Source organism: Gloeophyllum trabeum (assembly GCF_000344685.1).
Source record: "Gloeophyllum trabeum ATCC 11539 unplaced genomic scaffold GLOTRscaffold_00015, whole genome shotgun sequence".
Taxonomy (NCBI): domain Eukaryota; kingdom Fungi; phylum Basidiomycota; class Agaricomycetes; order Gloeophyllales; family Gloeophyllaceae; genus Gloeophyllum; species Gloeophyllum trabeum.
In genome coordinates this window covers 277,552-292,373 of record NW_006920424.1, presented here as the reverse complement: position 1 = coordinate 292,373, position 14,822 = coordinate 277,552, and the positions used below count along the sequence as shown (strand labels likewise).

Below are 14,822 nucleotides of genomic sequence, written 5' to 3'. Positions count from 1 at the left end.
CAGAGTCGCCTATCATCTGGCAGGCTATCCACACCTGATCGCGGACTTCAACGCGTGGGTCAGACAGCCAGAGCAAATAGCGCACGAGCCTGAGGACGGCCAAAGACCGCGACGGCCGAGCCTCCCCAGCATCGCGACAATCGATGATAGGACCGGTGAAGGTCCAAGGAGGGCACCTGCATAGGGAAGGAGCCTTGATTTTTTTAATAATACTCGTCTACGAGCCTTCACAAGTGTGTGGATTGCGGAGTCTCCGGGTACAAAAAGGACCGTTGAGTGTGGATATCTTTACACGGAATATCACGCCGACAAGGATGCTTGCTGGCAAATGCGCTTGAGCCGTCTTGCGTGGAAATATATAGATTCGCTTGACCAGCAGGACGCCCACCTACGCGTCACCATACGCATATGGTGTGGATATCGATCGGAATTATGTCAAACACCACTGCATCGTTAATTTATGATGACCAACATACGACTAGCGACAGGTCGGGTGCTACACGTCCGGGCCTCGAGTATTTACGTCCGTACGGCGCGCGAGGAGCCTCTCTTTCCGCAAGCCACTCAGGGCGTTCTTGATCAGGCCCCAAGGCCACTGCCATGCCTCTGCTAGCGTTCCCATCGCAAAGAAATACCAGATGAGCGGCGATAAGACAAGAATCCACATCGCTGCAATGGGCAGTCGCACGGCCAAACTGTTCCCGGCGAAGGTCGAATCAAAGGAGAAGCACAGAAATGCGAAAGCAAGGAGGAACGATGCCATGCTGTAAGCCATGAGTGACAGTGAGCGGTTCTGTCGTGTTCGAGAAGATAGTCGAAACGTACGACCAGAGTAGAAGACCGAAAGGGACGCTGTACATAATCGAAAGCGTCTCCAGGCCAGAGTGCGATGAGAGAAGCTGATACACGTATTGTTCCTAGTATACGGTGACGGTTCACTTCGCGGTCGGGTGTGAAAAGTGGCGTATATGGATGAACTGACCTCCATCTCGCTCTCCCCTCGTGAAACGATCACTTGTCGCAGAAGTAGCAGGCTAAGGATGATACTTCCCGCACTCGCGAGCGTGGATATGTAAATCACGAGCTGCGCTGCACACCGTAGAGGGGCATCTGCAGAGCCGACGTCCACGCTCTGGATAGCCAAGAACGAGATATCCACCGTTAACATTACTGTGCTCTGTTGAACCCCCAATGTCATTATAAACGAGACTCCAAACAGTGAAACACGGACCGTCAATAAGAGGTTACTCCATTCCTGCTGCAGCTGCTCGTTGAAACGAGTCCAGGAGGACAAGCTCACGACCTTGTCGACCCACATCTTCTCCAGCATGTATAGATACCTAGTGGGGGTGTAGAGGAGAACGTAGGAAAGCAGGACAAACGATCGAGAGTGCTCCACTGTAGTTTCATAGTCATAGATGCTCTGGTTTCGTGCTAGGCGTGCGCCGCGCTGCCCGTGATAATCCAAAAATCTGGCATGTGCTATCAAAATGGAAGTGATTATTCATATGCAGAGAGACCAGGGTAGGACATGAGGCATACCGAACACTGCCATGAGCCTGCCTAAGGCGCATGTGGCTTAGGTTGAGGATGCATATATTACACTGGTGACTGTCTACTCACTGACGACGCATGCCGAGTAACCTTTGACGACACCCGCAACTACACAACGATGATATCAGATAGATAAGCCACCGACGGTGACGCCGCTGAGAGATTCTCGAGCTCACACTTACATCCAAGGCGTTCAATCACGTCCATCATTTTGAGCGTATCTTCGTAATTGTAGGGGTATGTGGACGCAGAAGAAGTGATTCCATCTATGAAGGTAGGTCTACCCTAGTCCTAGAGGCGCACAGGATGCGACATGCTCACCTATGCTAGCATGAACCAAGATAGCCATCAATTCCTTGACATATTCGTCCGGAACGTCCCGGGGCTCAGGAAAGAATTCACAGTGGCTCCTACTGGGATGAGCGGGTCACTGAGCTAATGTAAAGCGGCATCAGAACCTGGCAAGAGTTTGTAGAACTTGCCAAAGCATACCTGTAGGCAGATAACTCATACCAAAAGCGCGCTTCCAGCTCCGAACCTGCCCAAATGCTCTCAACACAATGTATCAATCCCGCGTGAGTAAGCTCACGGATATGGTCCTCGGAAGTTTCGCCTTCGATTTCCACCAGCATGGAGGCCGCGTCGTACTCCTCCAGCCAGAACAAGGATCTGAGAGAGACGTCGACGAAATAGTATCCGCACGTCCTGTGCACGTTCCCATCTGCGTCAGGTTCTTCCAGGACTTCAAGTGCCAATTCACTGCCCGGGATGCGTTCCAAGCCGCTTACTTCTAGCACGGACTTGATCTCACATACACAGGAATCAATGAACGAGCGAATGTCGGAGTCGCGAACGTCTGCTTCTGTGAAAATTCTCTGTAGGGATGTCAGCAAATGGCCAGTTGAAAGACGTACATTAGTACCTGATCTGCATGAAAGAAGTACAGAGCACCCTCCGGATGAACGTACGCCTTCCATCCTCCAGGTATGGCATCCGTGGCCGCTCTGAGCACCCATCATGTCAGAATGTCGAGCAAAGCGATTTAAATCAGGGTCCTTACTGTACGCCTTGTGGCTTATTTACTGGTATTCTGAAGTCGTAGGCCTCGGTCCTTGGACGTCTGTGACACCTATGAGATGATACAGCTGCGGATAGATGAGATATCTCTTATACATCTTGTCTCCGCGGTTGTATCGCGCGATCCTGGATGTGCTTATAGCGGTCACGAATTCAGGCTTCGTGCGTACGAGCCCAATATGCGGTGGCAACCTGGAGGCACAAGCAAGATACACCTTGTCTCAACCCTCATTACTGTTACGCAAGATTGCCCGTGGTTACGTACGTCTCCTTCTGAGCATGCGAATCGTCCAGTGGCATGTCGGCTAGAGTACCGGAAGACGTGACATGGTCCTTGTCCGACAAAGAAGCCATAGGCGCAGATGAATCACGAGGCGATGAAGGCAAGTTGGGAGGCACAGCGCTGCACGAAGCGTACCCGCTTGGACAGACCTGCAATGAACGCGCTTGTTCCAATTGGGCGTCGGTAAACTCAAGTTGAGCGAGCTCTACGTTTTGCTCGTACAATGGCGTATCCCCTTCATAGTCATGCGCCCTGGGTGAGTCAGTGGGATCACTTTCATGCCTCCTTTTGCTTTCCCCATTTCCGCGGCGCCCATTGCCGAAACCTTGAAGCAATGGTCTCAGCCACCCCAAGACTTTCAGCAGCACGCGACCTGAAAGTGCTTTGATCCACAGGGCCCAGCGCTTCAGGAAGAGGATGAGCACTGGCCGCATTGTCAGTGGAGCCAGAGTTGCGGGAGGGTCAGTAGAGAGGCTTCATCCGCAGCTCTAATGATTACATGCGCTCTGCTTCCAATACATCAACGGTCCCAGGGTCATGAACCGAAAAGCGTACCTTCAACCTTGACCTGCGTGATGAGCGCTCATAATTACAGCCACGTTGAAGTATATAGGGCAAAGTAACGGAGATCAGCGAAGAGGGCGCCTGTTTGGCTTGTTGAAATCAACGGGATCTCGCAAGCGCCCCAGCGGCCAGGTCGATCCTTCGTCCCTGCGACACACTTGATAGTCCATAGTGCGATGCCGCAGAAAGTTTGGGAAAAGCCACGCATATTTACACAAGTACACTTGGCTTATCCCAGACTGCCATGCGTAGAGCAGGTCCGGTACACGCCCAATCGGCGCTCAGGTCGACGGGGTCTGCCGGCCGAAGCTGGAATGCTCTCGGTGTCGGATCTCAAGTGGCTGTCCAGTAGGGATTGTTCCGAGCCTGCAATCCCAAGGTTGGAGGGACATCCTCTAGATATGCCTCAGGTATCAGGTCGGGAGGTCGGCGGTATCGGATCCTGGATACCTACATGACCTGTTGCCTGTATGTACTAGTACAGCGACCATATTTGTGATTCTGAAATATGAAGTGCATATATTCATTTTGCACGCCTTTTGTGGGTTTCAATTGCATATGTTCTCAATCCCTTCGGTGCACTATATCATAGCATTAGCTTTGCGATCCGGGAAACAGGCCTAGGGTGCACAGCCAGACGCTTGACTTGAAGCTTGAAGCTTGAAGCTTGAAGTCTGACTTCGGCACACGAAGCTGGTGCTCACGTGAGCGGGTGTTGAGTGAGACGTTTTCAAGTTCCGACTCGAAGTCAACGTTCAACTTCAACCTTGCTGTTCGTGTCCTTCTCTCTTCGTCAATCGTCCTTCGCCAGAACAATGCTCTGCCGTCTTCTCGCAATGAGGTACGTAGTTAGCTGTCTGCCGAGACAAACACAGTCTGAAGTGCAGCAAACTCTGACAGCGTGTATTGTGCCTCAAGGTTTCAGATGCACAAAGGCAGTAAAGGTATCATCCTCTCTGCGATGACAGAGATGATACTGACTTCAATTGTCTGTTATAGTATGTAGGTGGTGCCATCGAGGACCACCCTGCAACGGCAGGTCTCTCACATCAACTGACTTCGACAACATGATCTATCACCCCCTCTTCCTGTGCAGTGCCCGCATCATCCTCAAGAGCTACGACTTCAAAATGCCGCTCCCCGACTGAATGCTGAATGAGGTCAGCCGTGCATTTGCCACCATCTTCCAGGCGAGCTGGAACCCAGACCGCCTGTTCATGCTGAACCAGATCCTGTACATAAAAATTGTATTAGCTTTCACCATCTTGGATAACTGTATTTGCGATCCCTAGTGACTGTGCCACGGAATGCCGCAGACTTGTTGTGGAGGCGAGGCGGATGATGGATGGGATTGGCCTCAGGCTGCAGCTCATCGAGAGAAACAGGCTGGGAGGGAGAGCATCCTGTAGGAGCTCCCCGCAATGTATGACATGGGCCGCCGCGTCGCGTCCTCGCACGCGGAGGACCGCCGGCACATGTGCGCCATGCCCTCTGCGGTAAATGGTGCTCATGTGATACAGGGTGAGTGTTGCAGGCGGTGCAGACGACAACCCTGGGGACTGGCTGTCCTCTATTCGATGTTTAATCTGATATCTCTACTATCTATGTACCAATGTTAGATATAACAATAATCATATCATTGTATCACTGCACTACATTACAATAACGAGACAATCGCGACATGATACAAAAATCACCATGACCTCTAGACATATGTCTTATAGACCTTGGTAGAATACCAGTTGCACAACGGGCAAAGGGGATCTCTGTGATGTCAGCCGTCAATATCGTATGAGGTCCCGGTCGAGCGACGACCTATTTAGTGTCGATTTTGGTCTGGATAGGTCCCGAGAGGGGGTCAACCGAGACCTAAGTCACATCGCCACCGGGTATCCCCGCCGGTCTTATTCCAAGGTCGACGCCGGACGGGCGTGTAGCTATAGAGCATGTGAGCTGCAGAGCGAGTTCAATGACCTCCGTTGCAATTGTAGCAGAATTAAAAGAGATTTAAAGCTGTCCAAGTTTCGTCAGCATCGTCCAAAACTGCAAAGTGCAGAAATTACGGTTGACCTTGTCCCCTGTCTCGATGGGGCGACCGACAAAGGATACATTCTGGGCGCGATGCCCAAGATATCATATCGTCAAGGAAACGGGGTCGACGTCCCTCATGATTCCAGAAGAACAACATAGGCTGGCGCCACAGCCGAGCTCGCCAAGGTCAATCATTCTTCCAGTGTGCCTCAAGTACATACCGCTCTCTCCCACATACCCTCACTTTTGCTGCCTCCCTCCTAGTCGACGAGCAGCACATTTGTGTCTATTCTCCGTCTGTCGTTGAAACCACATTCGTTTCTTATTTCGCTCGCTTTCGTGAAATCATGTTCTCCCAGACCGTCGTCGCTCTCATCGCCGTGCTCCCGTTCGCTGCCCAGGGTGAGTTGCCAGGAAAAAATGCGCTCCTAGAGTGCGTATTGACGAAGATAGCAGTCATGGCTGCCGATTGCGCTCGGAGCTACACCATTCAGGAGGGAGACATCTGTGATTCCATCTCGGCCGCTCAGAACGTCTCTACGTAAGTGCTTCTCCGTCGTTCTATCCCCTACACCCGCAGACTCATTTCTATTCAGCTACCAGCTTGCGGCTGTGAACACTGACAAGATCGACGCTACCTGCTCCAACCTCAACCCGGGCGACACCCTCTGCCTGGGCTACCCCGGCGAGGACTGCACCACGACCTATGTCGTGCAGCCGGATGACTCATGCGATGCCGTCCAGGCGGCCCATGGGATGAACTCAACCATCCTCCTCGCGAACAATCCCCAGCTCGACGAGGCTTGTTCTAACTTGTACATCGGAGAGGTATGCAGCAAGGCGCCTAGTTTGCCTTCAACGCTTCTCTCTGACGATCGTCGTTCTGCAGGTCCTTTGCGTAGCTCCCACCGTCCAGGCTCCCGCTGCCCCCTCCGGAGCTGTTCTGCACGGAGCGAGCATCCCCGCTACTGCGACTGCTGCCGCTGTCGAGGCCGCCCCCACTGATGACATTGACGATGAGGACCTCCCGTGGTGCGAAGACCTTTAAGTGTCGCGCTCAACCTCCGCCCTTGCATTTCAAACCCTTTCGTGTGCACTTAGGATCTAAAGAGAGGTCGTAGCGGGTGTATGGTTAATGTTCCTCTTCTCGCTTAGATCGCACATTGCTATTACCCCTTTATACCCGGATCGTGGAATTGTAATGGAAGGATACTCTTGGCTTATTGCCCCTGCGTTGCTAAAGCGTTCTCTCCGTCACTCGAGTTCCTCCGCATATTCATTGCTCCTTGTTAACTTTTGAGTGTCCTCCGTTTATCGTCAATTTCTACACCAAGTCTGGCGCAAATGAAGCGGTCAGAGCTGAGTGCGTATACATTCTTGCATAAGGAATAATGTGTCCCTGCGGCGGCTCGGCCTGTCTGAAGACCATCTTCATCTCCGGATCCGTGATGGACAATTCTGGAATGAGCCGCAACGTATACTCAACTCCAGCAACGACCTCAGCGCAGTAAGCTCGCGCCTACCCTTTCTCTGCACCGCCAATCTGTTCTGCTTGCTTGCCTGTCACGATGAACGCAAGGGTACGATGCCAGCTCCTCCGATACGCGAGACGGAAACCTCCATCCACCGTTCAACATTTGAGGCGGTTGGTGCACATGGACGTCGCCTCCAGTTCTCGGTCGCTTGAGCATGGAACTCCGGGTATACCAGTCGGGAGAGATTCTCTGTACAGCAGCAATGGTGAAGCACCACGACCTCAAGATGAGCCCGAAGGGCGGTCGATGTCGGACCAGGAATGGGAAATCCGTACAGGTACGTCCTTGCCTCCATATCCCAGAGAAGAAGGTTCTCTGATACTACTCTCAGTCTGACATGCTCGTTTCGGAATCCCTCCAACCCACACAGGTCGAGCTATCTACGTGCTGCAGCAGACCCTGCCGGATTTCTTCGAGATTGGGCTGGTCGCAGCTGTGGACCGCAGCCAAGGGCCTGCTATGAACGACGGGAACATACTGAAGAGGGGAGGGAAGATACCGGGGCGGGATGATGTTGAGGAGATATACAGCCCCAAGGTCATCCTGTCCTACACCCCACCTACCGCGCTGCCCCCTCCTTTTCCTCGGACATGGCACCTAGAAGGTATGTCTCCAATCTTATTCTCCAGCAAAGAGCGCGGGTCCTGAGTTGTATGTAACTAGGTCTCCCGCTATACATGGCGTCTTCCGTCTTCCTGCGCCACACAATGAAAGCGCTCTACACAGACTTGTCCGTCGAGCTGCGCAAAGTTACCGTGCAATCTTCTGCCTCGCGCTCGAACGACTCCCCTTCCTTCGGACAGGTATCGCCCGGATCTGAGAGTGCAAACCCACGAGACAGTCTGCATAGGAGGCAGAAGAGCATGTTCGTGCGGTTGGGCGTGTCTGGGATCAACAGGGTCAGCGGAGCAACTGGTGAATGGGATATGTAAGTCTCTTTGCTTTCTTCTCGATTGCTGGATTGCTCACGGCCATTTTCCCGTCCAGCGCATCGACGTATACCTTCTCGCCCACCTCAGGCCTTGTCAGCACGCACACCATCAACTCTATCCACCCAGCACCGCATCTTTCCGCGTACGACATGCTTCGAGCGGCTCTGGGCAAATTGGGTCTGGGAGGCAGTGATAGCGCACCGAAGCCAGGTGTAGGTGCTGGCGCAGCTTGTGAGGGTTCACAGCCCCGTACATCCTCCTTGAGCGAAAGAAAGCGGTCGTAACGAGACTTTCGATCACTGCTCGTAAAACAGGTCGAACCCCTGTACTGGATGTTATCTCGCGGTACCGGTAGTATTGAATCCCAACTCTGTAATACCCTACAGTAGAGCATATGTCGCTATCTGCATCGACGTCCTGTAATGACAAATATATCACCACTCATACGCTGGGCCTCCTCTTCTTCATGACTGCTAGTCAGGACCATTCTCGACGGCAGTCGTCTAGTAAAGACCCATTCCTCGCAGGGAAGTGTGACCGTTACCAACGCGTCCCGTAACACCGCGTCTCATTATCGGTACGCGTCTTCCTTTACCCTTTCCGGCTTACCGTCTGCCTGTCCCGCAAGCTGGGAGCCCATTACCATTACTCTCTCTGAGTTCTATTGATGCCTCAAAGTATCATATATTGTCCATCGTGATCAGCCATATTCTTGCAAAATGACGGAAACTCGACAGTTCGGGGACCTTGCAACACAGCTTGTAACAGAGTCGCGGCGATCGACGGCAACGGACACATTACTGAAGTACAACGATCCCCTCATACGCTCCATTATCCGGGAGCAGCGACAACTGGAACAGATGATCGCATCCACACTCGAAAATCTCGCAGACCCGGAGTTCGACGGGGCCAACCCATCCCTCCTCATTTACCAAACCGCTATCCTCCGCAACAAACGCTGTCTCCTCGCCTACCACTCGCATCGGATTGACAGACTGCGAGACATGTACTGGGCCGTCGGCGGAGCCCTGCCTCATCTGCTTTCCGACCAGGACATACGCGGGAAGCTGTCACCTCACGAAGTGGATTTCCTGAAACAGTACAACTCCGCCGTCATGGACTTCCGCAGCGAGTTCTCCGACGAGCTTGACATTACTGCGGGCATCACACAGCCGCCAAAGGACCTACATGTGCTCGTACGGGTAGTGCGGGATTGCGGGGTCATACAGACGGAGCTTGGGACGATCGACTTCAAGAAGGGTCAGCGATTTATGGTGCGCCGAGCCGATATAGAGCACCTGATCGTGCAAGGATACCTCGAGGAGGTCTAGTGTATCGTGCGTGTCTTGTAGTGGGGCATTCACATCGTCGTCGAGTTACCTTATTACGTCTAATACAGCTGCAAGCTCTACCTCCCTCTGCCGACTCCTGGGACGCCATCAAAGCCCGCGGCGCGGGAAGGCCGGATGTACTCCTTGGGCTCCAGCCCAGAGAATAGTGAGAAATTGTATATTCGGGCTCTGGTACATGTAAGACAGGCAGCAGGCTATTAGTGTTGTACAGCATTGGAGTTCTCTATGCGGGAAGATACAGCTAGCGGTACATGGCAGGAGTTCCGTCGGGCGCCCAGCCCCTCACCTGGGGTCCAGTCGAGCCGATAAATTCATCGCAGAAGAGCAGCGGGTCAACTGAATCCTCCTAGAGACAACATCAGTAAAGAATTTGTAATTAGGGCAGAGAGATATAACTCACCCGAGGGAGAGGCCACTGATTAGCCTGGCCACGAGCTACCAAGCACCACCAGAGTAGCATCTGGAAAAGGGTCACGCGGCTGTTGAAGTCGGCCAGCCCAGGATGGTCCAAATGCCTCGTATCTTGAACACCGGGCCTAGGGATCAGATCGAATGTCTGGACCATCATTTTCGCTAGGGGAAAGCTCATGAGTGTGCTTTCGGGGGAGAAAGTGAGAGTGGCATACTTTCGCTGAAGACACCCAGGGCCCAGTAGTCGTAATTGGTGACGGCAAAGAAATGGCACCGTGTAGCCGCACACGCGTCGTATAGCTGACGAAATGTGCATCTTGAGCGAGGGTTCTTTGCAGACTTTGCCAAAAAAGACGTACCGCGGCCCAAATAGTCTCATAAACAGCCCATCTACGTGGGTCATGGAGGGGTCCTTCACGATCTTGGTCGAGCCTCCCAGTGGGAATCTATTACTCCGTCAGCTATGGGACCCAACCCACAGGGAGCTGTTGCTGCTTACCATTCGCGCCTCGCAGAAGTCTATCAAATCACCCTTACCTGCCAGGCCCGGTGGCAAGGCTAGCAATACTAGAGCGATCCCTGCTTCCGTCTCGCCAGGCTGAGATAGAGATGAATACTGCTTCGTAACCCCCCGATATTGAACTACCGTACCTGGGTTGATGGCTTCGGGAGCGCATACGTATCCCAGAAGGCGCCAGGAACCGGCCGCATGTGAGAGATATTCCTGAAGGTCGCGGTCTCCCACTGTGCCTCATTGTCGGCCAACTTCCGCATGCACTCTTCGAGGGTAGAAAGGACGGATGCATTGAGCGCCTCTGAGAAGCTGGGGAGGTCGTGTACCGTCAGCTCCTCTTTGGCCTCCTCGTCAAGCTCGATAATGCCTTGCGCGGGCAGGTTGAGGGAGTCATTACCCCATATCACCGGAACGTCGGGGATACGGGAGAAGTCTGGGGGGATGAGGGGTCAATCAAAGCGGTGGAACGTTGTGGCACTTACATTGACGACTAGCGGTCATGACACGGTCCAATGACAGAGGATGAACAAGTTTGAGAATCCTTGACCCCGGCGGCCTTCTCATGGCTGGGGTGGCACCAAATCGGGGCCATGTGTCTGCGAAACCCGTGCCATCGACGGTCTGCATCTTGGGATCTTGGGTTAGCGGGTGCAAGTACGCCATAGACACGTAGCTCTTGAGACTCTCGGGATTGGGGTGACTGCCGTTCATGATGGCAGCGTTGACGTGACAGATAGAGTGCGCGCAGGACAAGGTGGAATGTGCAGGAGGGGGTTGTTGGACTTATGGGACTGCGCCTGCTGCAGAGCCTCTTTTATAGGTCCTGCAATGGTTCTTCCGGCAAGCGAAGAACTATGGAAGGTGGGACCCACAGAAATACACAACCCACCTATGCATTAGCCGAAGCCAAATCCTGCGCTTTGTATTTCTCTTGGCTCAGCGCTGCGTAACTGCATGGCAGAAAGGAAGCCCAAGCTTGCATCAGACTGAACTGCGTTGATACAGCAGGACTCTCTGAGCAAGGGCACAGTACGTCGCCCGATGTCAGTGAGTGGCACGCAGTTACTGCAGGAATACTAACACTTACATGGTCTAAGAGCAGCAGCCACCGTATTATTTGTTTGGTTATCGCTGCTACGCGTATAGCCCCAAGAGGAAGGATATGTTCCCATCATGATCAGAACAAACCCTAGGCGCACTTGTTCTCGTTATGGCAATTGCTTTGTACGGTCCCTGCTGCTTGCAGGTTGACTTCAGGGTAGCGACACCCACAGCCTATTGGATATGCACCGTTGCATTGATCTTGATGGAGAAGTCTTACCCTAACTGTGGGATTCGCGAAGCCCAGTTGATTCACGTCCGCTTTGTCTGGCGGCAGATACTTTGTTTCTCAGTTTCAAGGTCTCTGCGAAAAGGATAAGGCTCTCGTCACCTGTAGACCTTGCCACGCCAGAACGAGAGCAGCCCCGAGCAGGTGAACGAAGTACTCAGGCAACTCCTGCCAGTGCACCAATATCGCAGTAGGCAGTGTGGCTCAGAGCCAGAACGAGTGGTGGCTCAAAATTCGCCCGGTGGCATTGATCTGGAGCAGAGATTGGGGTCAGAACGGAATGTTGGACCCACAAGCGCAAACATGAGAAGCACCCCAATCTTGCCTCAGGGTCGCGTGTTGGTTGAAATCGTGAGAGGGTGGCAAAGTGCCTTATCGATTATACCGCATTGCTCAAGATCATGGTGCCAGTCGGACTAGGGCCCAGTGACCAGTCGCTAAGTTCACGAACACCTCCACGCGCGAGTTCCCTTTCATTCAAGCGGTTGATGCCGGGTCATCCGGGTGTATATGAGGACTGTACATGTCATTACGCATATATCCTAAATCACCAGGATAATGATTCAATACTATACCGAACGGCAACACGAGTAACATAGACGGACCACTAGATCGTCACCAGGACGGCTATGATGACAAAGCGTCTATCTTCTCCAACAACACCTTCTTCCCCTTCATGTCTGCACCCTCGATTTCCTTCTTTACCTGTCCACTAAACCATGCTCTTACCTCCTTCCTCAGCTCATCCGATCCTTCCGCCTTCACTCGCTCCAGCAGCTCCGCAACCACAAATGCACCATTCCCTTTCGCCATGGCCAGCGTCACATCCTTCCCTACGATCTGCACGAACTTCTCCGCAAACACAGAGGAAGAGAAGGAAGGGGAGCGAGATACGCTCAATGTCGTGTGGTCAAAGTGTCCGCCCTGCAGCAGATTCTTGTACACCCTCGCCGTATGCGGCAAGTCGATGGGATGTGGCAAGTCGGGTTTACCCGGGTAAGGCGACGCAACGGCCTTGAGCAAGCTCTCCATCGCCCCAGTTTTATCTATGCACTCGCTCAGCTATCGTTTGTAAGTGCGCACCAGAACGGACTCACCGCCCTCTGCAGAGAGCATGGTCTCACTGACGACCAACGAGCCCCCAGGATCCCTGACAACGTCCTTTCCACTCCGCGCTATCCAGTCTAGCAGTCCCTCACTCGCCGCCTTGCGCACCTCCTCCCTGCGCGTCTGGTCGTCCTTCTTGCTCGTGCCGGCCTTCAATGCGTCCGTCTCGGCGAGCAGCGCGATCTGCGCAGGAGTGAAGTGCCGCCGCGAGCGCGGGACAATGAGGTACAGAAGGGAGCGCCTGCCTTGCGGACAGGTGTACAGCATGGATGCTTTTGAGGTGATTTCGGTGACGACCGATTTGGCGAGGAGCTTGGTGTCGCTAGGGCAGACGGGGTTAGTCGGAGACGATATGGTAAAACGAGAGCATACTCAATGCAGTCTAGCGCCGTGAAGAGGACAAGCTGCGCTTCGTCGTCTGTGCATATGCGCTCGATGTGTGGCTTGAGGGCTTTGATAATATGTTTCCTGTCCTAATGAACTCGTGAGGACACCGGTGCATACGTGATGAACAATTGCTAACCTTGGCTGTACCTCGAGCAATAAATTCGCGGACCACTCGGCTTCCGTGCTTAGTGTGGACCATCTCAGCGAGCACATCTTGACAGCTGGTGCGCGATTCAGGACAGATATTACCCGACCTTAGGAGATCTCGCACCTATCAAACATCTCCCTGAACAACTTTTCGCGTTCTGCCTCGTCCTCCATAGCATTCACCTCCGTGATATACTCCCATAGGGCGTGATGGACTATCCCATGTGTGACAGCACCTTTATCCGAATTATTGAATCTAAGCTAGCGTCAGCTTCATGATCGACCGGCATCCCGCGCGACTCACATCAAGAGCAGATTTTCTTTTAGTGCATTCAAGACCCTTTTGCGTGTCTCGCCCTGCGCGCCCTCCAACACGCCCTTCAGCCCCTTCTTCGACCGCTCCTTATCCGCATCGCTGCCGCTTGTCATCGAGAATAATGCCGCCTCTTTCCCGTAGAAATCCCGCAGCAAAATGGAACGCTCGTAGGCGTTCCCGTACAGTTCGTAGGCATCTGCGATCACTCTGGAGGCTTCGCGGTGGAGCAGTAAGCGGATTACGTTCCCTTTGAATTCAAGGAGGATGGCGGCGCGGTGTGAGGGGCACTGTTTGATCAGCTTGTTCACGAGAAACTATTGGGGCGGCTTGAGGGTGCAAAACAAGCTGCATAGCGGGTCCCACGTACCTTCGAGTATCTCTTCTGTACTAGCTCTTTGTAGCTGCCCTTGAGTTCTTCTGCGATCTCCTCCCTTACATCCTGCTTTCCATACTTCACTACCGTCTGCACGATTCGACTAGCGTCGTGCTTGAAGACGATATCCTTGACGTTGCCTCGGATAACGTTCATCAGGTCTTGGACATGCTTTCGCCGCTCGGGTTCGGGTACATTTTTCTGGCGTGCGAGGTTCCATATACGTTTGGCGTTGCTTAACATGTCGGCATGCGGTTTGGCTGCTTTCCGCTCGTTTAGGAGGACTTTTTGGGCCTTGTGCGACTCTTTTGCAGCTTTTCGCAGCCATCAATTTGAGCATAGGGATAGAGCAGAAGTACGCACATTGTCCATTATTTATCTTTACGTGTTTGCTATCGGAGTCCACGGCCATGCCCTCGTCGACATCATCTTCCTCCTCTGCCTCTTCCTCGTTGCCAGTACCCTCCGGAAACTCGTCCTCTGATCCAGTCTCGCTCTCATTTTGTGCAGGTTTTGTGATCGGCCGACTGCGTTTTTGGGTCTTCTCTGCACGATCTTTGCCAGGCTTCGCTAGCTGGATCTTTTTACTTGGTGGCCCCTCTTGGGACCTTGAGGGCCGCTTCCTCGACTGGTCTTTTGGCATCTGAGAATACGCCGGGGGGAGGGGGCTGGCTGAGGTGCGAATTCACGCAACGCAGAGGTGAAAGCAAACAAGAATCGAAAGGATAAGTTTACATCTAGTGTTTTGCCTGAATGACTATAAATGGGCTTAGCATTTTCAATATGGGACATTCTAAGCCCGCATTTGGAGTGAATCGACTCAATCGAGAGCATCTACGCGCTTTGAATGACAGGCGCGTTATTACGCGACTCATCATCGCACTTGCTTACTCGCCACTGGTACAATCG

The 14,822-nt window shown here is 53.1% G+C and overlaps 6 protein-coding genes across 6 annotated transcripts; 3 read left to right on the top strand and 3 right to left on the bottom strand.

Annotated features, from left to right (window-relative positions):
• Positions 1 to 496: 496 nt before the first annotated feature.
• Positions 497 to 3,422, bottom strand: GLOTRDRAFT_140929 (uncharacterized protein; the record flags this gene model as incomplete). Its single annotated transcript, XM_007871776.1, has 14 exons — positions 2,897 to 3,422; positions 2,728 to 2,823; positions 2,615 to 2,674; positions 2,477 to 2,558; positions 2,144 to 2,429; positions 2,068 to 2,092; positions 1,876 to 1,964; positions 1,737 to 1,820; positions 1,624 to 1,662; positions 1,543 to 1,563; positions 1,232 to 1,482; positions 983 to 1,177; positions 826 to 917; positions 497 to 764 (listed from the first exon to the last, which is right to left on the bottom strand). The coding sequence occupies exons 1-14, from the start codon at positions 3,346 to 3,348 to the stop codon at positions 497 to 499; spliced, it is 2,040 nt and encodes a 679-aa protein (XP_007869967.1). The 5' UTR covers positions 3,349 to 3,422.
• A 2,269-nt stretch (positions 3,423 to 5,691) lies between these two features.
• On the top strand, positions 5,692 to 6,887 carry GLOTRDRAFT_112391 (uncharacterized protein). Its single transcript, XM_007871775.1, has 4 exons — positions 5,692 to 5,911; positions 5,966 to 6,050; positions 6,106 to 6,337; positions 6,399 to 6,887. Exons 1-4 carry the CDS (start codon positions 5,857 to 5,859, stop codon positions 6,555 to 6,557), a joined length of 531 nt encoding a protein of 176 aa, XP_007869966.1. The 5' UTR covers positions 5,692 to 5,856; the 3' UTR covers positions 6,558 to 6,887.
• Positions 6,888 to 7,290: 403 nt separating this feature from the next.
• Positions 7,291 to 8,260, top strand: GLOTRDRAFT_48713 (uncharacterized protein; the record flags this gene model as incomplete). Its single annotated transcript, XM_007871693.1, has 4 exons — positions 7,291 to 7,321; positions 7,415 to 7,648; positions 7,708 to 7,972; positions 8,032 to 8,260. 4 exons carry the CDS (start codon positions 7,291 to 7,293, stop codon positions 8,258 to 8,260), a joined length of 759 nt encoding a protein of 252 aa, XP_007869884.1.
• Positions 8,261 to 8,695: 435 nt separating this feature from the next.
• On the top strand, positions 8,696 to 9,519 carry GLOTRDRAFT_81080 (GINS complex, Psf1 component; the record flags this gene model as incomplete). The annotated part of the gene is made up of 2 exons (XM_007871774.1): positions 8,696 to 9,313; positions 9,376 to 9,519. One exon carries the CDS (start codon positions 8,696 to 8,698, stop codon positions 9,305 to 9,307), a length of 612 nt encoding a protein of 203 aa, XP_007869965.1. The 3' UTR covers positions 9,308 to 9,313; positions 9,376 to 9,519.
• A 50-nt stretch (positions 9,520 to 9,569) lies between these two features.
• GLOTRDRAFT_96253 (uncharacterized protein) lies at positions 9,570 to 10,964 on the bottom strand (the record flags this gene model as incomplete). Its single annotated transcript, XM_007871773.1, has 7 exons — positions 9,570 to 9,674; positions 9,729 to 9,901; positions 9,955 to 10,039; positions 10,099 to 10,185; positions 10,239 to 10,337; positions 10,391 to 10,686; positions 10,736 to 10,964. 7 exons carry the CDS (start codon positions 10,962 to 10,964, stop codon positions 9,570 to 9,572), a joined length of 1,074 nt encoding a protein of 357 aa, XP_007869964.1.
• A 1,084-nt stretch (positions 10,965 to 12,048) lies between these two features.
• GLOTRDRAFT_65667 (ARM repeat-containing protein) lies at positions 12,049 to 14,554 on the bottom strand. The gene is made up of 8 exons (XM_007871772.1): positions 14,277 to 14,554; positions 13,908 to 14,227; positions 13,529 to 13,854; positions 13,349 to 13,480; positions 13,214 to 13,298; positions 13,063 to 13,163; positions 12,681 to 13,012; positions 12,049 to 12,629 (listed from the first exon to the last, which is right to left on the bottom strand). Exons 1-8 carry the CDS (start codon positions 14,323 to 14,325, stop codon positions 12,211 to 12,213), a joined length of 1,764 nt encoding a protein of 587 aa, XP_007869963.1. The 5' UTR covers positions 14,326 to 14,554; the 3' UTR covers positions 12,049 to 12,210.
• Positions 14,555 to 14,822: the final 268 nt, after the last annotated feature.